At 38.9% G+C, this 21,833-nt stretch overlaps 1 protein-coding gene across 3 annotated transcripts in view; it reads right to left on the bottom strand.

The window, feature by feature from the left end:
- Window positions 1–13,357: 13,357 nt before the first annotated feature.
- ME2 (malic enzyme 2) overlaps window positions 13,358–21,833 on the bottom strand; it is a 54,002-nt gene continuing 45,526 nt past the window's right edge. For all 3 annotated transcript variants that reach the window (XM_030335737.1, XM_030335738.1, XM_030335740.1), the window contains 3 exons: window positions 19,599–19,669; window positions 18,738–18,836; window positions 13,358–14,229 (listed from right to left, as the gene is read on the bottom strand). In XM_030335737.1, coding sequence (XP_030191597.1) covers window positions 14,062–14,229; window positions 18,738–18,836; window positions 19,599–19,669 — 338 coding nt within the window. In that variant the 3' untranslated portion in view covers window positions 13,358–14,061. The remainder of the gene's footprint in view (window positions 14,230–18,737; window positions 18,837–19,598; window positions 19,670–21,833) is intronic.

Below are 21,833 nucleotides of genomic sequence, written 5' to 3' on the forward strand. Positions count from 1 at the left end.
TTAAAATACCCAGTTACGTATTAATATTATCTAATAACTGTTCAATGTTCAATTTTCCCTAATTATTCCCAAAGAGTCTCATATGTAGTTGGTTTGTTTGAACCAGGATTCAAAAAAAATGTTTATACTGCATTTAGTATGAGTTTCTAAAGTTTCTGTTAAACTTTGATGGTTTCTTTTCCCTCTCCTTTTTTCTTGCCATTTATTTGTGGAAGAAATTGGGTCGCTTATACTCTAGAGTTTCCGAAATTCTGGACTTGGCTGATTCCATCTCCATGTAACATGTTTCTCTATCCCATGCATTTCCTATCACATGGGAGTTAGATCTAGAGGCTTGTTCTAGGCCTTTTAGTGGGCAGAGCTAATAAATACGTATTTTTAAAAGTAAAATAAATCGGGGCACCCGGGTGGCTCAGTTGGTTGAGCATCAGACTTCAGCTCAGGTCATGACCTCATGGTCTGTGAGTTCGAGCCCCGCATCAGGCTCTGTGCCAACAGCTCAGAGCCTGGAGCCCGCTTCGGATGCTCTATCTCTCTCTCTCTGTCAAAAATAAATAAACATTAAAAAAAAGTTTAAAATAAATCATGAATTCATACTGATTTTTTCAATTCAGTTACAAGATTACAGAGTTTTTACTTAATTTGTTTAGTTTTATACTGATGTCACTTAAATAAAAAATCTTGTTTCCTTGGGACCCCTGGGTGGCTCAGTCAATTGAGCATCCGGCTCTTGACTTCAGCTCAGGTCATAATTTCATTGTCATGAGATTGAGCCCTGCATGGGGCTCTGAGCTGGACGTGGAGCCTGTTTAAGATTCTCTCTCTTTCTTCCTCTGCCTTTCTCCAACTCACATGAGCGCTCTCTCTTGCTTGCTCTCTCAAAAAAAAAAAAAAAAAAAAAAAAATCTTGGTTCCTAATGACATTAACATAATTTGATTTGGCTCCAGGAGAGTAACTTTAGCAAACCACTGTATATATCACAGTAGGTATATACAGTCAAAAACCTATTTTTAGGTTTCTTAAGAATTGTTTTTTTCAGGGCACCTTGGTGGCTCATTTGGTTAAGCCTCTGACTTTGGCTTAGGTCTTGGTCTCATAGTTTGTGAGTTTAAGCCCCAAGTTGGGCTCTATGCTGACAGATCGGAGCCTGGAACCTGCTTCAGATTCTGTGTCTCCCCCTCTCTCTGCTCCTCCCCAGCTCACACTCTGTCCCTCTGTCTCTCTCAAAAATAAATATTTAGAAAAAAGAAAAAAGAATTATTTTTTCCATGTTGTTATGCCACCAACCTGATATACAGTTAGATTTTTTACTTATTTTCCATTTTTAGGTACTGCTTTTTAAAATTTGTTTTAAATTATGTACATTACTTACATGGGTTCCAAAGTCAAAATCATATTCAGAAAAATATTCCTTCCTTCCATAGGTGACACTTTACTTTAAAAAATATTTTTAATATATTTTCTTAATATTTTATTCATTTTTGAGAGAGAGGGAGAGAGAGAGCGTGGGAGGGGCAGAGACAGAGGGAGACACAGAATCCAAAGCAGGCTCCAGGCTCTGAGCTGTCAGCACAGAGCCCAACACAGGGCTTGAACCCACAAACTGTGAGGTCATGACCTGAGCCTAAGTCGGGCACTCAACTGACCGAGTCACCCAAGCGCCTTGACGCTTTACTTTTCTAAATTTATTTTTTATTTTTGTAAATGGGGGGTGGGGCAGAGGGAGAGGGAGAGAGAATCTTAAGTAGGCTCTATGACCAGTGCAGAGCCCAATGCGGGACTCCATCCCACAACCCTGGGATGACCTGAACCGAAATCAACAGTCAGATGCTCAACCAACTGAGCCACCCAGGTGCCCTGGTGACACTTTATTAAAATCAGTTTTAGAGGAACTTCTAGTATGACAACATGAGGTGCCATATGGGCCCATTCCCCAGGAAAACTGGTTAAAATGATAAAAAAAAAATCACTTCAAGTCTCTGGAAATTGTCCCAAGGACATTCAGCAAATGAAGAAACATTTATTCAAAAATTCTACCAAAATTCAGCAGAAACAGTGAGAGTTTATAGTATTTGAACTGAGACCTGTTTCCCCCCTTTTCTCTCCCAAATCAATGAGACTGAACCTCCGCGCCAGACTGGCACAACCAATTTCACAAGACTCCTTGTCCTCCCAGCTCACAGTCAGGGGGCTGTCTAGTATATCGGTGTTTCTCATGCTGCCCCCAGCTACTGGTTGGTGAAGCTAAATTCTAGGCAAGTGTAGCGAAGAGGCAGGATGGAGGCTTTGGCTTAGATGTGGCTTAGCGAGAGTACAAGGGTCCTGATTGCCCTTGGCCTGGCTCATAAAGTGGTGGTTCCATGAGGGAGAGGCCAACCAAGAAGACCTGAGGTCTCTACTCCACTCCTCAAGGGCCCAGTTCCTAAATTGGGGATGTCACTGAGTGAGTAGCATGCCATTGTCTCCAGTTCCAGAGCCTTGGCAAAGATGTTTTGCCTGGGGGGAGAAGCAGACCTAAAATCTACCTGTTAGGGGCATTAGGTGGCTCAATAGTTTGAGCGTCCAACTCTTGATATGGGCTCAGGTCAGAATCTTACGGTCATGGGATGGAGCCCTGTGTTGGGTTCCATGCTCAGCATGGAGCCTGCTTAAGATTCTTTCTCCCCCTCTCTCTCTGCCCCTCCCCTGCTTGCACTCGCTGTAAGAAGAAAAAAATAAAACGTGTATTTTGGGGCACCCGGGTGGCTTAGTTGTTTAATGTCTGACTTCGGCTCAGGTCGTGATCTCACAGTTTGTGAGTTCGAGCCCCACATCAGGCTCTCTGCTGTCAGCACAGAGCCCACTTCACATTCTCTGTCCCCCTCTCTGTGCCCCTCACCCAGTCATTCTCTCTCTCTCAAAATAAACTTTTTAAAAAATGTATCTTTTAATCTCTTCCACCGTGTTAGTTTCACTTGCAATGGAGTGTGGAGACATTCAAGCTTAAGGACACTTACAAAATGAATGGAAATGATGGTGAAAGGGAACTGGGAGGAGATTGGTATCATTAGACATACAGGCTAAATTGTCAGCAGCTAGTTTTCCTAATAAGGGACAGTGGGCACAAGACAATGGAAGGAGCCTACCTGAGGTCAGAACAAAATTCAAACAGTAAGAGAAACTGTCCCTTCAAAGGAACTCAAATTTGATTGCTTTAGTCTGTGGGGCAATCTATGCCCTGGATATTGTTGAAAATAATAAAGCAATCAGCTGGCAATCAGAAAGCTTAACAGATTGGTATAGTTAGGGAAAGAGACAAAGAGAGCCCTGTCAAAACCACTGTCAGCTCAGGATGACAGTGGGCCTAAAAAGACTATGTCTCCGAAGGGCAAATATCAGAGGCTTAACTCTGTAGGCAGACGGGGTTAGGGGAAATAGGCTCCAATAAAAGAATCCAGCAGTCATTAAACAAATAAGCAAGCAAATAACATTAACAAGTTTCAGAAGTGGTAGGTGGGCAATACCCAGACTTGCTACAATATATTATCTAAAATATGCATTCTCCAACAACAACAAAAACAATGTGGGAAATATAAAGAAAGTGGAAACTATGACCTGTATAATAGAAAGCAGGCAACAGAAACCGCCTGTGAGAGTGACCCAGGTGTTAGATTTATCAGACGAAGCTATCCAAGTAGCCGTTATAAATATGTTCAAAGAACTAAAAGAAATCATGATTAAAGAAGCAAAGGGGGCACCTGGGTGGCTCAGCCAGTTAAGCATCTGACTTCGGCTCAGGTCACGACCTCATGGTTCCTGGGTTTGAGCCCCGCATTGGGCTCTGTGCTGACAGCTCAGAGCCTGGAGCCTGCTTCAGAGTGTGTGTCTCCTTCTCTTTCTGCCCCTCCCCAACTCACATTGTCTGTCTGTCTGTCTCTCTCTCTCAAGAAGCAAATACATTGAAGCAAATACATGTGAAAAAGCAAAAAGCATCAGTAAAGATGCACTCCTTGCAGCAAGTTATTTTTGGAAGGAAGTTCCAAATAGCACATCTCCTTGGCTACCACAACCCTGTATCAGGATACAAATTTCTTCCTCATTCCTTTTTAGTTATCTAATACTGAATGGATTATACTATAGTTTATTCAGTCAGTCTTCTGGGTTGTTTACAGTCTTTTGCTATAATATGTGTATAAGTTATTTTTTTTTTATTTTTGCAAGTGTATCTTTGACATAGATTCCTACAAGTGGGATGGCTCAACTAGTAACTACATGTATAATTTTGCTAGACAATGCCAGAATTACTGCTCTGGGTGTTGTGTCATTTGCCTCGCATTAGCAACGTATCAGAGTACCTTTATCCTGAGAGCCTCACCACCATTAATGTTATCAAAGTTTGGGGGTTTTGCCAACCTAACATCTTAGTGTAGTTGAAATTTGCATTTATCTTTCATGAGCTATGTTGAGTATGTTTTCATAAGTTTAAGGGTCATTTGCATTTTTTTCTGTGAACATTTTGTGCATATCTTCTGTTCAGTTTTTTTTCATTTTAATGGTCTTTTTCTTCTGAATTTTTAGGTGCTTTCTATATATTAGGGATACTAACTTTTTAACTATGAATATGGTGCAAATATTTTCCAAATTTGTCATTTGTCTTTTTACATCGCTTAACAGCATGAACTTTTGAGTCAAAAGACAGTTTCAGCCTGGATTTTTTGTGTCTGCTCTTGCCTCAAACCTTTGTTACAAAGGCTAAATGGTGTTTGTTGAAAATGCTTTGTAAAGTGTTATTCAAATGTGAGTCATTCCAAAGTGATACCTAGCACATCTAATAATATGATTTATACACGTAGGAGAAAGGTGCCTTCTCTTTTTTCTCTCATTCTCTGGTTAGAGGTAACCTTGATGTAATATAATAGTGGTCTTCTCAAATCAGTAAACTAACCTACCTATCATTACATCTACAACTGTAACTGACCTGAAATTAAGGGGGAAGGTTAATGACTCTAATCACAAATTGGTAAAAGCAGTGGGCAAGTTTCAGAGCCCACAAAGTGATAACATGGCAGACTCCGTGACTTTATTTTTATCATTCAAATTATATTTAGAAACTTTTTTGCTCATCATTCAATTATTTGAAATCAAGCACTGCTTAAACCTATATAGAGAAGGAGCCCCGAACTGGGTGAGAAAGAGATTTTGAGACTGCAAAATACATACACGACATGACCCAGCTCTTGACTTCCTCAAAGTATTGTTGGATGGGCAAATATGAACATACTTATAAGTAGTTGACATCTTAATTGGATGTCAATCAGAATTATTGGTTACAAGCATAGAACCAATTTTGGCTAATTTAAATTACAGAATGAAAGCAGAGTGGAGAGCCCACAAAATTGACAGAAACCATGAACTAATGCAAGCAGCAGAAACCACATGCAAGGTCTTGCCTCAGTATCCTCTTAGGGCACTGCCATTGACCAACCATCATTTGATACTTGACCACTGTTCTTGGCAGCCATGAGGTAGGGCAATGGAAGACCTTCCCCGACCAGCTTTGGCTTCCATAGAGGAAGAAAGCACATTCTATCTACCCTGCAACACTATATATAGAGGGGAGGTGATAAGTTCCGTGGAGAAAAATAGGGAGGAGAGAGAATGCTGGGGAGTTTGGGCTGCAATTTTTAAAAGGGTAAGTTAGAGGGGTGCCTGGGAGGCTCAGTTGGTTAAGTGTCTGACTTCGGCTCAGGTCACGATCTTGTGGCTCATGAGTTCGAGCCCCGCGTCGGGGTCTGTGCTGACAGCTGGGAGCCTGGAGCCTGCTTCGGATTCTGTATCTCCCTCTCCTGCTCCTCCTCCGCCCACACTCTGTCTCTGTCTCTCAAAAATGAATAAACATTAAAAAGAAAAAAAAGGTGAGTTAGAGAAAGCCTCACTGAGAAGTGACATCTGAGCAAAGACCTAAAGAAGCAAGTAGAGCAAGTAGAGAAGAAGCAAGAAGCAGCAAGTAGAGAAGATGATGTCAAGAATGTTCTTGCAGAGGATGCAGCAAATGCCAAGTTCTGTCTGGAGTTTGCTTGGGTGCTCAAGACAAGTATGGCTGAATTAGAGCAAGAGAGCAGGGAGGGTAGCAGGTGAGGTCAGAGAAGTAGGAAGTGGTGGTGGAGGCAGTGGTGGGTGATCACGTGGGACCTTTTGTGGCACCGTAAGGACTTCGGCTTTGCCGTTTAGGGTTTTGAACAGAGAAGTGACTCCATTTTATGTTTAAAAAGGTCACTCGGGGGCGCCTGGGTGGCTCAGTCGGTTGAACGTCCGACTCTTGATTTCAGTTCAGGTCATAATCTCAAGGTTCATGAGTCTGAGCCCCGCATTGGGCTCTGTGCTCACAGCACGGAGCCTGCTTTGGATCCTCTGTCTCCCTCTCTCTCTCAAAAATAAACAAATGTTTAAAAAAAATTAAAAACAACCACCACAGAAAAAGAATATATTTAAGGATAGAGCCAACAAGAATCACTGATGGATTTGATATAAGGTATGAGAGAAAGAGATGGGAGTCCAGGATAACTCCAGGGCTTTTGGCTTGAGACACTTAGGTAAAATTGGAGACGGGGAAGAGAAGGCTTGGGGGAGGAAGAACAGAAGTTCTTGGCCTGACCATTGTGGTCAGAGTGGCCCTGCCTGACACTGACGTCCTGTGAGCTGGGTAACGTTCAACAGGAGAAGACGGAGGCCTAGCCATGAGCTCCTAGCCACAGCGAGGCCAGCCAACGAGGTGGGGCCAGCTTCTGGATGTCAGGAGCTGCTGTTTCTCTCACCTTCTCAAGGTACCTGGGGAGATGGGGGAAGGGGAACTTGGGACATTCCCTTCTGTTGGGTTTTTCTATGAGACAGGAAGCAAGGCTGTCTGCCGCGAGTGGGGATGCAGGAAGATGTCCGAGGTCTGATGCAGGGAAGGTGTCAGTCACTGGATGCCCATCTTAGAGTTAGTGATGATGACTGAGTGAGCCAGCACGACTGTAATTTTCTGCAGCCACGTTCTGCTGCGTGGGCTGTGCTCAGAGTAGGTGAAGAGTAGTTGGCATAGCGTCAGATGCAAGAGGTCTGAATCCTGCCTTTGCCATTTTGGTAGCTACGTGACCTGCAGGGCTCTGTACCTGAGAGTCTACATCTGCAAAACAGGAAAAATAGTAGTACCTACACCTCGGAAGGTTGTTTTGAAGGTTAAATGAGTAAATAGATATCAGGTACTTAGAACAGTGCCTGGCTTAAGGTAAGCACTCAGAACGTATTAGCTGTTCTACCATTTCCCCCCTTTATCACAAAATCAATGTACAATCTTTCCTGACTTGGTGTTCTAACATTTGGGTCTTGCAATGTGTATGTAGTGGGGGAGAAGGGATAAGGAACAATTCTGTTAGTGCTATGATTAAATAAGGAGATAAAGTAGGAAGCTGAACAAAAGGAAAAGTTGGTGAGCATGAGTAGTGCTCCACGTGTGAATCTAGAGCTAAGCCCAGAGCGCTCCCAAGGGAGGTGTTCTGGGGTGTGTGTGTTTTAAGGTTTAAGATAATACCGAGTTTTGAAAGTGCCTCTAAAAACAAGGTCATAACACATTTTTTATGCATGGGAAGTTTTACTAAGAAAATACACACATCTCATTACAATTTATGTACCTCAAAAGAGAAAAAACAATTCACATCATTATGGAGTGTTTACAGATTCCTGAAACCATCTGTAATAAGTCAGTCTGGTAGGACACTCTACACAAGGCTTTCCCCTTAAACTGGTAATTCCCTTAAGCAATTACCACAAGATTATCCCATCCTTTTATCTTAAATGCACAGGTGAGAAAGGCTAAGCGGTCACTTTTGTAATGCATGATTCCCTTGAAATTAGTAATTCATGCTTGGGATGTTATCAAAGGGAACACAGTATCAATTGCAAAAATATGGTTTTAATTTCAGTTAATTTTAAAGGTCATTAGGCAAAGTATAATAAAACATTAGGCAGAAATGCTACTTTGTCAAATATTTAGCTAAAATAGGTCTCAGAAATTCCTTATTCCACACATACATTTTTATATTTCTACTTTTTAACTCTTAGCTTTTTCTCCCCCTCACCTTTTTTTCTTTTTAAGCAAGCTCCACACCCAATTCTAGACTTGAACTCATGACCCAAGATCAAGAGTCACATGCTCTACTGACTGAGCCAGCCAAGCACCCCAACTGTTCTCAGTTTTTAATGGAAGAAGTTATGCATATTATAGGCATATATACATGCCTATAATACAATAGTTATCAGTGTATCAAAATGTCATTGCCTCAAGATATGGAAATATATCTCACAATTCAAATTCACATTGGCAGAGGCACCAAGTGTATAAGCATTATTGAAACTGGTTTGCATAGCAGTGATAGCAATTGGTGGTTCTGGAAAGATTATCAAATCAAAAGTGTTAGTGAACTAGCTCTTGAGAATCTTTGATATAAGTTATCCAATTCAAAACCAAATCTTTTATGGTTACATCCAGTACTTAAAATGCTGAAGACTAACACAACAGTGTTATATTGTATTTGAGTTATATACGGGAACAAAGTAAAAATCAAGTAAACTGATAAAACACATTTAAAAGGACCTAAGTCTAATCTTAGAAGAACACGTGAGGAGTTTTCATCTGAAATAACAGTTCTTGGAGACAACGTATTTAAGATCCAGATAAAATCACCCGTCACAGAGGCCCTTCTTCCTTGAGAGGAGCTGAGGTTAAGAGCCCTGACTCTGCTACTCAACCAGCTAGGACCTTGCGCAAGGCATTGAACCTCCCTGTGCCTGTGGCCTTTCTAAAACAGGTGCAGTGACAGGAGGTGATTTGCGAAATGAAGTACGCTGACGCCTATTAGATGCTTACAAGGAGACCAGGTGCTATCCATAAAATTGACTTTAGCATTATTTGCTAACTGTACATACCTAACATGTTGGTGACATTCAATGACTGTAGGAATCAATGACTTATTAGGATATACACTTACAATCAGAAAAATGTACACTTAAAATGTACTTTGTACATAAATATACAAAGCATCCAAAAGTCATCTGGCTTAATTTGTATGTTTTATGCAACTAAATTATGAACACATTTCCTCATCATGTATCATAATATATCGTGTTACTTTTCTGAGAGGCACCATTTTCCTTATCCAAGAAGGGAAATAATTATTGTTTTAAAATCTAATCACCAGTTTACCTGAGTAACTCCTGGCAAGAATTATGCACGAAGAGTCATGTCCTAATCAGGTCCAGCTGAATGTATTAAAATTTGAAACAAAGCATTGAGCTTTTACTCTGCTTCCATTAAAACATTCTCATTTCAGGGGCGCCTGGGTGGCGCAGTCGGTTAAGCGTCCGACCTTAGCCAGGTCACGATCTTGCAGTCCGTGAGTTCGAGCCCCGCGTCGGGCTCTGGGCTGATAGCCTGGAGCCTGTTTCCGATTCCGTGTCTCCCTCTCTCTCTGCCCCTCCCCCGTTCATGATCTGTCTCTCTGTCCCAAAAATAAACAAATGTTGAAAAAAAAAATTTTTTTTATAAAACATTCTCATTTCAGATGAGGGGGAAGTTGTCTATAGTCAAATTATCTTGGCTATTTTAAACATTAAATATGTTACTTTATTTAAGCTTGGCTGTAGAGGATTTATTTCATCTTAACATTTAGATGCACATTAAAGTACAAATCACAAATCAGTTGAGAGCCAACGTAGATAATGATTCTGTGTTCTCTCCTATAAAGTCAGCAATGTGCCAGTCCCTGAATATGTGTGGTCGTGTTTTGGATGGAAACACGATATTGGTGCTATTTCACTGTTTAGGGTAGTCCCTCTAAATGGAATCCCAGCAGAGAGCTTTGAGATTTCTATCAGTGTCCTTAAGTGTTATTTACACTCAACAGAGAGGATTCCATTTTGGCGAATTCAACAGAACCCTGGAGCTGTTCAAGAGTATGAAGTTCTTTTTGAAAGCTACTGAGTGGCTTGGGGAAAAAAGCTACAGGAGTATTTGGATGAAGTGTTCTTTCTAAGGCAAGACTTTTCTCACTCCTCTACCACCCGTTTGAGTTTTCTCAGTTATCTGAGGGCAGTAAATATATTATGCTCTGTGCCCCTTAATAATTATGCTTTGGTCTTAATTCATTAGCAACTTCTTTGCAAAAAGGAGAATGCAGAATCTTATTTCTGCAGAAGCTGAAAGAAAAGACAAAGGATAAGTCGTATCATAAGGCAACCAACAGAGAAGAAACAATTACCCATTTCATTGCTAATCTTAAAAAAAATTTTTTTTTAACATTTATTATTTTTGAGAGTGAGAGAGACAGAGCGTGAGCAGGGGAGGGGTAGAGAGAGAGGGAGACACAGAATCGGAAGCAGGCTCCAGGCTCTAAGCTGTCAGCACAGAGCCCGATGTGGGGCTCAAACTCACAAACCGTGAGATAATGACCTGAGCCGAAGTTGGATGCTTACCCGACTGAGCTACCTAGGGGCCCCAGATAGCTAATCTTCATAAGTGAAAACTGGCTGCTAGGTTTTACTTAACAAGTTCATTTAAAAACTATACTTCAGGGTTACCTGGGCGGGTCAGTTGGTTAAGCGTCTGACTTCAGCTCAGGTCATGATCTAACAGTTTGTAAGTTCAAGCCCTGTGTCGGGCTTTGCGGTGACAACGTTGAGCTTGCTTCACATTTTCTGTCTCCCTCTCTCTCTGCCCCTCCCCTGCTCGCTCTCACTCTCTCTCAAAAATAAACAAACATTAGGACTTTTTCTAAAACTTAGAAAAAAAAACTATACTTCAGAATTGAACAGTATTCTACTTATATATTTTCAGAAAAATCTGTTTAAAAGTTCTATATTAATTCCTGTCCTTATAAACATCCCACAAAAACTCTACGTAAGTGGATGAAAACAATTACATGGAAGGACACATGTTATCTTTTTTTATATAAAGTATGTACTATATGAGCACTAAACAAACTGCACATCACACTCAAAACTCTGGAAGAAAGCCACTCAATGCCTTCTCTGTGCCAGCAGCCTAGACATCACCTGGGAGATGGTAAGAAATACAGACTCTCAGGCCCCACCCCAGAGCCACTGCATCAGCGGGAGCCATCATTTAGCTCTCCAGATAATTCAGATGTACACTTGAAGACAACGGTTGGGAGGCAGGGCACATGTGTGCCAGAATCCCCTGGGGACCTGCTGAAAATACACCTGCCAAGGCTGTCCCTGGTGGTCCAGGGGACCTGGAAGGAAGGGGCAGAGGCATATGTATTGTAAAGAAGCTTCAGGGTGGAGGTGCCTGGCTGGCTTGGTCGGAGGAGTGTGCCACTCTTGATCTCAGGGCCATTAGTTCAAGCCCCACGTTGGGTGTAGCGATTACTTAAATAAAAACTTAAACACACAAACAAACAAACAAAAAAGCTTCAGGGTGATTCTGAAGCAGCTTCCTGGTTAAGATATCATCCTTTAAAAAGATTTTAACCAAATCTCGAACATGTTCATCATTATACCCCTACTATTTACGCAGGCTGTTTCATACCATGGGTGCTGGTGCCAGATTAGAGACTGTGTTCTCACTTTCCCCTACTAGGTAGTGTCTGACAGACTAAGCTTACAGAATTTCTTCTCTATTCAAAAGAATGAAAATGACTCTCCACTGAGGTTTTAAAAATAATTACCTTCTTGTTAGGTAACAGATTCCATAGAAGGTCTGAATGTTTGTTTCTTTTCCAATTTGATGCCATAATGCCACCAACCCCCTTCCACTATCCTAATAGCTCCTGCCTAGATTCTTAAAATTTTTTCTTCAAAGTACATCCAGTAATTGTTACTTTGTTGGTAAATACTACATGAGAATAGGTTGCTTTTAATATATATTCCAACGTGTATTTATTAAAAGCAACCTGTTCTCATGTGTTACCAACCGCTATTTTACTGGTTATATGTATATAATTTCTCTTTTAAATAAGCAGGCTATATACCAGTTGGCCTTGTTTTTTCCTTGAAGTATAATTTCCATGAAGACTATACTAGAAAAAAAAAAGACTATACTAGACATATTTACTAAGCTTCGTAAAATTACTTTAATTCGGCATATGGTCCTACCTTCAATAAGCACTAGGCAAAAAACAGGATTTGTAATTATTATGCTTGTAATGTTAAACTCAAGATAGTATTTTGGGGGGTGATTTTGTTTTGACAAAGGTAACAAGAAAAACATAAACCTTTCATCTTTAACTAACAGAAACCAATTGTGACCTGGTTGCTTATTTTAGAAAACAGATTTATTTAACACACTTCTGACTTCACTCACCTGTTAAATGGATTAATCAATTGCATTTTTCCATACTCCAAATGGCAATGCCATTTCAAGCATTCTTAAAATGTTGAATTATATTCAAAATTAGTATCAATCAATCTCTACCTATAGATAGAAGGAAATATGAGCATAATAATTAAGCCCTTTTTTCCAAGGACCGTGGAGAGAAATACCAAATAATGTCCAGCCTTATACAAAGCTATGAATAACTTTTTGTAGTTAATATTCTAGAATGAGCATTTAAAAGTTCCTTCAAAGCAACTATGTTAGGCACACATAAAGTAATACTACTAATTCTCAAAATGCTTTTGGGTTTTGCTTTAGATCTCTCCAATACAGGGGCACCTGGGTGGCTCAGTTGGTTAAGTGTCCAACTCTTGATTTCCACTCAGGTCATGATCTCAGGCTTCATGAGTTCGAGTCCCATGTCCGCACTGACAAAGCAGAGTCTGCTTGGAATTCCCTCTTTCTCCCTCCCTCTCTGACCCTACCCTGCTCACTGTCTCTCAAAATAAACAAACAAATTTAAAAAACCAAAAAACAACAAACACCTCTCCAATACGCCACGTAAGAAAACTGGCTTCACTAGCCAATTGTTACCCATTTTAATTGGGATTAAAAATGGCATTTCCTGGTAAGAACACCAACCTTATTTATCCCCACTTAGATCTAAACTAATTAAATTAATTAAAAAATTAATTCCATCTTCAGTAGAGAGAGCTGTCACTAACGGTATTCAAAGGAATGTATCACAGAAACATTCCAAAATTATCTAAGTGATAAAGAGCACCATACTGGAATAGGGGATACAGCTTCTCCAGTTAAGTATGCTTCCTTTGGATGTGAAACATATGACTAATTTGTTAAGGGTCACATGATGTCACTTATAATTTATGCATTATATCCCTTCCTTTCAATCATCTAGAAATAAATAAAATGAAAATAGGTATTTTTCATCATAAGCAAACCTAAATTTCTAGTGGGCAATAAAATCGCATCATTGAAGCAAATTAAATTTAGGGTATTACCTTTATTAAATAAAAAAGTTACACTATGATTTTTATACACTATTGAAAACAATGACTATTTTGTTTATTTGTCTAAAGGCAGCAATACTTCCCACTTCTCTCTTATGATGTTAAAGCTTCAAATTAGGTCCAGAAAATAAATAACAGGGTAGATTTTTCACATTTCTCTAGATTTATCAACTCGAAAGGATTTCAGAGCATAAAGATAAAATGAGGCAGACAAAAAGAAGACTTGCAGATACTGACAGTTTGTCCTCAGAATTTGGTTAAATTTGGCTTCTTAAAATTCTATACTCCTATCTACAGAAGTAAATTTCGATTCTAGGGCTGGGGAGAGAAGATCATTATTATAATAGTAAATAGCGAATACTTTGGCAAGCAAGAATAAGAGCACAAGTGAAGACATTGATAAATACATTTGGAACATCTCTTTGATGTGGTATGAGCTACAAATCAGAATGAAAGCATTATGGTTATTTGATTGCAGGGTCCTGGTGGGCATTAACAATATAGCCAACACATCTACCCTCTACAGAAGTATAAATTCATGAAAAGAGTAAGTCAAGCAAAGCGGTGGGGGAGAATAAAACACAGGAAAAAACCATAAATTTGAGAACATTCTCTCTTTTTGTCTGAAAAAAACAGGTTCCCTGAAGCATGGAAAGTATTTCTCAGTGGGTATGCTTCTATTCTGTTATCAGGGGAGGGCTTAATGCAGATTCTGGCCAATCATAAACATCTGGCAGCAACGAATCATATTCACTTCGCCATATTCTTTCTCTAATGTACTTGGCCTTGTCCTCAGGTTCTGGGTATCGAAAAGCCATTTTGTTAGCATACAGGTATTCTGTAACCTGAAAAATAAGTAAGATTACTGTGTAGGCTCTGAATATCAACCTGATTGAGAGAAAAGGTACTATTCAAACACAGAGAAATGAATTTAGAAGAGTGACGTTTTTCTTTTTTCAAAATACAAAACAACATTACTTTGACTCATTTCAAACATTTGGAAACTATTAAAAGCTTAAAAGATGAAATAAAAATTATCTCCAATCTCACTGTAAGTCTGATGTGTTTTAAAGTCACCCCCCTCCCCAATTATTGGCATTTCCTTCATACTTCAATCTAACAAATAGTTTTAAGCTCTACTCTGTGTCAGTCAAGTCAACCTACTTGGGTGGCCTGCCCAGCCCATGTCCTTCTCCCTATTTTCAAATCGGGTGTAGGAGACTCTATTTCCTACCCACAGGTGACTGGACTCCAGTGAAAACCTAACCCACAATGAGCCAGGTAGTTTTTGCTCTAGAATCTGGATTAAGAGACACAGAAATTATTATAAATCAGGTGTTGGGCACTGAACTGTAAGGTCAAGTAAAGTTAGGGCTGGGACTTACACATGGAAACTCACTACCACCATCATGGAGTGCCAACCATGTTCTATGTGCTTTACATGGACATTTCATTTAATCCTCACAAGAATCCTAGGAGGTAAGTACTGATAGTATTATTTTCATTTTACATATGAGGACACTGAAGTATGAGGAGTTTAAGTAACTTGCCCAAGACAGTTAAAAGAGAGCTGAGTTTTAAACCCAAAGCATTCTGATTACAGATCCCAGGTCCTATACGGTTAAGCTAGATTACCTCCCACGTCACTTGGCTTGAATGGATTTCTGGTATTTGTAACCAAGTCACACACCATGACTGGTGATGAGGATAAACGCTCTGAGCCTCAATTTTGATGTAAAATGAGGTAGTACAAAAAGCTTCCTCACAGGATATAGCACAGTGCCTGTGAAATAGTCAATTCTCAAGTCACGGTTTCATTTTAACTTAAAAAACAATGTAGTGGCAAAGAGTAAAAAAATACTTAAACAATTACGCCTTTCTCCTCCTAGTCTAGTTCCCATTCTAAATGGTGATCATTATTGAAGTTTATTTCAGCTCTCTAAGGAAAAAACTTAACAAAAACGGAAGGTTATTAAAAATAAGCTTTCATCCCAGGGGCTCAACCTTCCTGTATTTTGCGATGAAAATATGTTTCAATTATTTTCTGGTCTATTGTAAGAAACATATTTGTACCCACGGAAAAGACCGGGCAAGGCAGGAGATCAGAGTGAGTTCTCCTTGGTCAGGTAGGCATGCAGTAGGTGACTGGTAGCTATAAAGAGATGCTCAGTGGCTGTGGGTTGGGGTGGGGGACAGAAACAAAGCACTGCCTAGTCTCCTGATCCCTTGTTCTTAAAAAGGAAAGCCTCAGTGAAGGAGAAAATTCTCTACTCTAGGGAAGGGGAAGAGACATGATCTGGGGGCTGTACTCCTGTGCCAACTCCTAAACACAGGTATCTCCTATTTCATACGACCTTTCATCTGGGCACGACGGTAACCTCTTGACTGACTGATACGTTCCCAAATCTTTCCCACGTGTAATATCATTCTATAAATTCTAAAGCTGAACTCTTGCCATCCTAGTTCTGGGCTCTAAAATCCTCAGTTGTTTTGCAACAGTAAGGTATTCAGACTCTTTAGTCTGGCATTCATGTATCTGTACAAGCTGGCCTTAAGATAACTTTCAAATCCTGTCTTACGCCATTTTCCTACCTATACTTTAGATTCCAGCTCAACTGGAGTGGCTGTTTTTATTTTTTAGGATTTTATTTTTAAATAATTTCTACACACAACCATGGGGCTTGAACTCATGACTCTGAGACCAAGAGTCACACACTCTACCGAATGAGCCAGCCAGGTGCCCCTGGATTGGCTGTTATTTCTTAAACATATCATCCTTTACTCTAATTCCCAACCTTTGTTTAGTTTATGAGTACTAAAATAATGCAAAAATAACATTTATAGTCAAAGGGGTAAAAATCTTAGGATCATTAGTATATAGTCAAAAATGTGGTTGATAAATTCCGCATCTAATCTTGATGTTTAAGAAAATTTTAGTAATCTGGGAATGAAGCCTACTTCTTTAAAAGGATGAAAGAATATTTATTTCAACCAAAAGCTAGTATCACATTCAATATTAAAATATAAGGATGTTCTTATCAACTGAGTTGCTTAAAACTGATCTTAAGGGTAAAAAAAAAAAAAGAGCAATACATATAAATTAATAATACAATTGCTTGCAATTGATTTAAAACTCAAAATTCCAAAAGAGTTAATTAAGAGACCATTAAAAGAATAAAAACTGGGGACGCCTGGGTAGCTCGGTAGGTTAAACTTCTGACTCTTGATTTCAGCTCAAGTCATTATCTCCAGTTCGTGAGATGGAGCAGCACAGGGCCCATTTGGGATTCTCTCTCTTCCTCTCTCTGCCCTTCCCCGACTCAGACTCTCTCTCTCAGAATAAATAAACTTAAAAAAAAAAAAAGAATTAAGATTGTTCAACCGACTAGTTATCAAGTAAATTCATAAAAATTAATACCTCCCCTATATGGCAGAAATGACTAGCAAGGAAACAGATATGGAAAGAAAAACTTTGTTCGTTATAAAGAACCCAAAAATTTAAATATCCAGGAAAATAAGTATTCAGCAATGTACCACATTTATAGAAGAAAACAACAAAATGATATTGAAAGACTTAAAAAAAAGAAAAAGATTGTGGTGAGTGAAAAGAGACACTGATGGGGAAGAAGAGTCAATACTAAAAGACAACTGTACCAATTTAATTTATAAGTATGATAGTTTCATACGTAGTTGCAGGGTTTTCTTTGAACTCAAAAACTGATCGAAAAATTCATCCAAAAAATGCACAGTTTAAACAAATCCTAAAAAACCATAATGATGGGAAGGAACTATATAGTATAAAATAATACATATTATATATGCCACAATAACAATTTTTTTTCTTAAGGTTTTAAGACTGTTTTTAAGTAATCTCTACGCCCAACTCACAACTGCCAGCTCAAGAGTCTGTGGGGCTCAAACTCACAACCGCCAGATCTGGAGTCACATGCTCTATCGACTGAGCCAGCCAGGCACCCCACATACCACAATAATTTTAACAGTGCCTAGTAATAGGCCAATACAGTCAGCAACAGACTCTCAAGATATGAGGACTGTATGTTAATAAAAGGACCATTCTCCATTAATTGGTGCTGGGGCAACTGGTTAACTACTCCGAAAAAAATGTTTCTCTATCTCACATCATATTCTAAAATAATTCTGAGGGGTTAAAAAGTTTTATGTCATTAAAACACGCAGGTAGATATTTATATGATTTTGGGAGTGGGGGAAGGCATTAACACCCATAAAGGGTGAAGAAACAATCCACAGAGTAGACACATCATTCCATAAAAAAAACTTTTGAAATATGGCATTCCACAAGTTAAAATAAATGGCAAACGGGAAAATACCTGCACCACAGCCAAGAGGAGGATCACGACACTTAATATATACAGAGCCTTTATGAGTTAGTATTAGAAAGAAAACAACCAGTACAATATAAAAACAAGCAAAAGTCGAGGTGACTAGGTGGCTGAGTTGGTTAAGCGTCTGACTTTGGCTCAGGTTATGATCTCACAGTTCATGAGTTCGAGCCCTGTGTCAGGCTCTGTGCTGACAGGTTGGAGCCTGGAATCTGCTTCGGATTTTGTGTCTCCCTCTCTCTCTTCCTCTTCCTCCCTCCCTCCCTCTCTCAAAAATAAATAAACGTTAAAAAAGGTTTTTAAAAACAACGAGATATAATTCTCCACCTATTAAGTATCTATGATTAAAAAAACACTAAGTATTGGCAAAAGTGTGGGAAAACAGATGTATTTCATATCTAATATGTACAATGTAAACTGATACTTTTTTCCTGAAGATATATGATGGTAATTCATATCAGAAGCCTTAGCATAGTAATACTTTTTGTTCTTATGATTAGACATTTATCTTACACAAATCACAAATGTGTGCAAAAATTTATCTAAGGATGTTCATTACAATATTTCTAACAAAATGAGAAATGCTTAAAGTCCAAAAATACAGAAATGGTTAAACAAATTATGATATACCAACAAAGAGAACACCATGCAGCATTATTAACAGTCATATAGGAGAATTACTACTGATTTACATGGGAAAAGGTTTACAATATACTTAATGGAGAAAGTGCAGTGAAGAACCAATTATAAAAACAGTTACAGGTGACTGCATGTGTGTGCAGATGTATGCATGTGTTTGGGAAGAAGAAAGACTAGAAGATAACAAATCCAGAATAATAATGTGGGTTACATCCTGGCAGAAAGAATATGGGTCACCTAAAATTTCTTCTTTGTACTCTTGAAATGTTTCAAACTTGTCTCTGTAAACTTGTGCTACTTGCATAAGAATACGCCATTAAAATTTATGTGAGGAGGTATAAATTAATACTTACCTTAATAGCAATGTTAATAGAAACTTCCTGAATATCAGCAAGTGGTGGGTAAAGTCTCCCTTGAGCTAGCTCTTTATCTGTCAATTGATTTGCCAGTGCCTGAAGAGAAAGACAGCATTTTACTTTTGTTTAGTTTAAATAACACAGAATAAGGATCTAATAAAATGGGAAAGGGGTTTGGGGAGCAGTAAATCATACAGGTATCATAATTCTCCTTACTTTTATCAGGAATATGCTTAAAGCACTGCAGAAATTAAAACTGTTCACCACTAAACAATAAATAACCAGATTTAAAGGCTTATTGACAAATTCTTCTTAATACATACAAAGTTTGGCATAATTACAACAGCTGCTATGAAAACAGACATTAAAATTTGTATTAACACGAGTTCTTCAAAACTCATATTGCAGTCTGGCGCTCCAAAAGGCCAGCACACTCCAAATAAACCAGTATTTGTCCATTAAAAAAATGAAGGTGCCATAGTATATCACCTTCAGATGTATATACTACATATATATGTATATTCACTACACATACACACACACACATATACATACTATACATGTACTATACAGGTACAGTACATGTCATAAGTATGAAAGGATTCGTAACTTGCAATCAAACATCTAAAACATCATGATAAAAATGAATTTTATGCAAACGTAGATGGGCAAGTCACAAAATCAACAGATGAAGAACTTCCTTTCCATTCATAAGGCGGATTTGACCCATTCTCTATCTCTCTGATTTTAATTAGGATCCATTCATCTTTATAACTCATCCTTTATAAAACAGCCAAACAATATTTAGTATGTGTGCTGCCGAGGTGAGCACTGCCAAACACTATTTAAAGCATTTACCTTTGCAGCTTCTAGGAAAACATGGTCACTAATATGCCGGGTATTACAGAGAATAACAGCTAAAGCCACACCTAGAAAACATTATAAATAGTTTATTTAGTAAGGTCACTTTTCAAATTACGAAAGGAGCCAAATAAATTCCCACACTTAAAGCAAATTAATGGTAACCCACTTCCCCCAGACGGACCCCCAAAACAAAGCAGCCAAGAGAAAACAGAAATCTGAGAGTTAAAAATCAAGTGATCTTTGTTAACTGTTACAATTCTTATTTACCAGAACAATTTTAGAAATAGCAAATGGCTTTTCTCAATTTAAGTTAGCAAAATTACAACGCATACAATTCATCAACACTTGTTACAAGAAACATCAATCCCCAGCCCACCTCTAAACACCTTTCCACTTCTTAGACGTTACTATGGACTTCTATAGAGGCAATTACTTTCCATTCTTTTAGTTGATTATTTTAATGTTTCTCTCTCTCTCTCTTCAACAGCTTGCTTGAATTTCTCCTGACTGACTTCTGAGTTTTAGAGATCACTGATTCCTTCCTGCAGGAAATAAGTGTGTTGGCTTTCCTTCACATTTCCAGCCTCCTCCCTTCTTCCCACATGGTTAGGGCACAACTTTGGCTGAACCAATATTGTTTATGTTATTAGGACTTCATAAGTGTTACTTGCAGCTGAGCCATTATTAACACCCTGTCATGATTATTTCTCCTCTCCTGCATAACCTTTTGTTTTCCCTGAAGTTACTGTCCGGCTGTTCTCCTTGTTTTAGATTTTCTGTACTTAAAATCACTTCATCCTGAAACACTCATTCAACTGCCTAAATCATGAAGTGTTTCAGCTCCCGGACATAGTCTCTTCTTTCATCCTCTAGAAGAAACCTGTGCTGAAGCTCCCATCTGGTATGGCTGCTATGCATCCCAGACAGAGTTGGCATCCTGGAAAAACCCCGATTTTCATGGGGACTCCCTTTGCTTCTGAGTTCACTTCCTAAATCCCACTTCTTCCTAGTTGTTTGTTACTTCTCTTTTTGGTAGAATACATTCTCCTGTAGTTTTCTGAAGATGCTCCCTCTCCTCTCCCCTCCTTTTTTCTACTACTTTCTACTTATTTGATAGCTTCTTTGGGTTTACAATTCTAGTTTGGAAATAATTTCCTATCAGAATTGTAAGCATTATTCCAACACCTTCTAGCGGCCAGCTAGATTGAGCTGATTGAGAAATCAGTGCCAATTTGATTCTTGATCCTTTTCAGTAATTATCTTTTAGCTGCATCTCAGGAAGTATGAGGATCTTTTTTCATACCAAATGCTCTGTAATTTCCCAGCGATGTGCCTTGAGGTTCATGACTTTCACACACCACGTTTGGCACTCAGTGGGAGGGCCTTCCTATCTAGAAACTTGGATCTTTCAGTTTGGGGAACTGTTCATGAAGTTTTTCATAATTTTCTTCCCTCCATTTATCTGTTGTCTTTCTAAAATTTCTATTTTCTGATATTGTACTTCTGGGACTAGTCTGCTAATTATCTTCTTTTATTTTCCACCCCTTGTTCTTTGCTCTATTTCTAAGTGACTTCCTCAGCTTTTTCTTTCTTTCTTTTTTTTAATGTTTATTTATTTTTGAGAGCAAGTGGGAGAGAGGCAGAGAGAGACAGAGACCCAGAATCCTGAGCTGGTTCTGTCCTATCAGCACAGAGCCCAAAATGAGGCTTGAACTCATGAACTGTAAGATCATGACCTGAGCCGAAATCAAGAGTCAAACGCTTAACCAACTGAGCCACCCAGGAGCCCCCTTAGCTTTTTCTTATAATCCTTCTGCTATCAAACTTTTCATTTTCAAGCACTCATTTTTGTTTCTAATCAAAAAAAATAAAATTCTGTCTTGTTTCTGGAACATAATATTTTTGTCTCCATTGATAGTTTTTTAACTTTCCTTCTCCCCACCTAATCCCTGCTTCTTTCTAAAAGGCTTTTTTTTTTTCTTGTTTATTTGGTCTCTTTTATGAAATACATTGCTCATATAAGAGATTTTCCTCAGCTGATTAGTAATCTTTGAGTGTTTCTCATATGAGCGTTAGGCACTAGAATGATGGTAGCTCTGAGGCAAGGATGGGGTTTGCCCACTCCGAGAATCACTGCAGTGGCTCGGCTTTTAATCACCCTACTTTCTGGCACCTCTGTCCTCAACTGTGTCTGGCGTCTTCCAGTCTAGAAATTCTCAGTTTTATACT

Source organism: Lynx canadensis, chromosome D3 (assembly GCF_007474595.2).
Source record: "Lynx canadensis isolate LIC74 chromosome D3, mLynCan4.pri.v2, whole genome shotgun sequence".
Lineage (NCBI taxonomy): Eukaryota > Metazoa > Chordata > Mammalia > Carnivora > Felidae > Lynx > Lynx canadensis.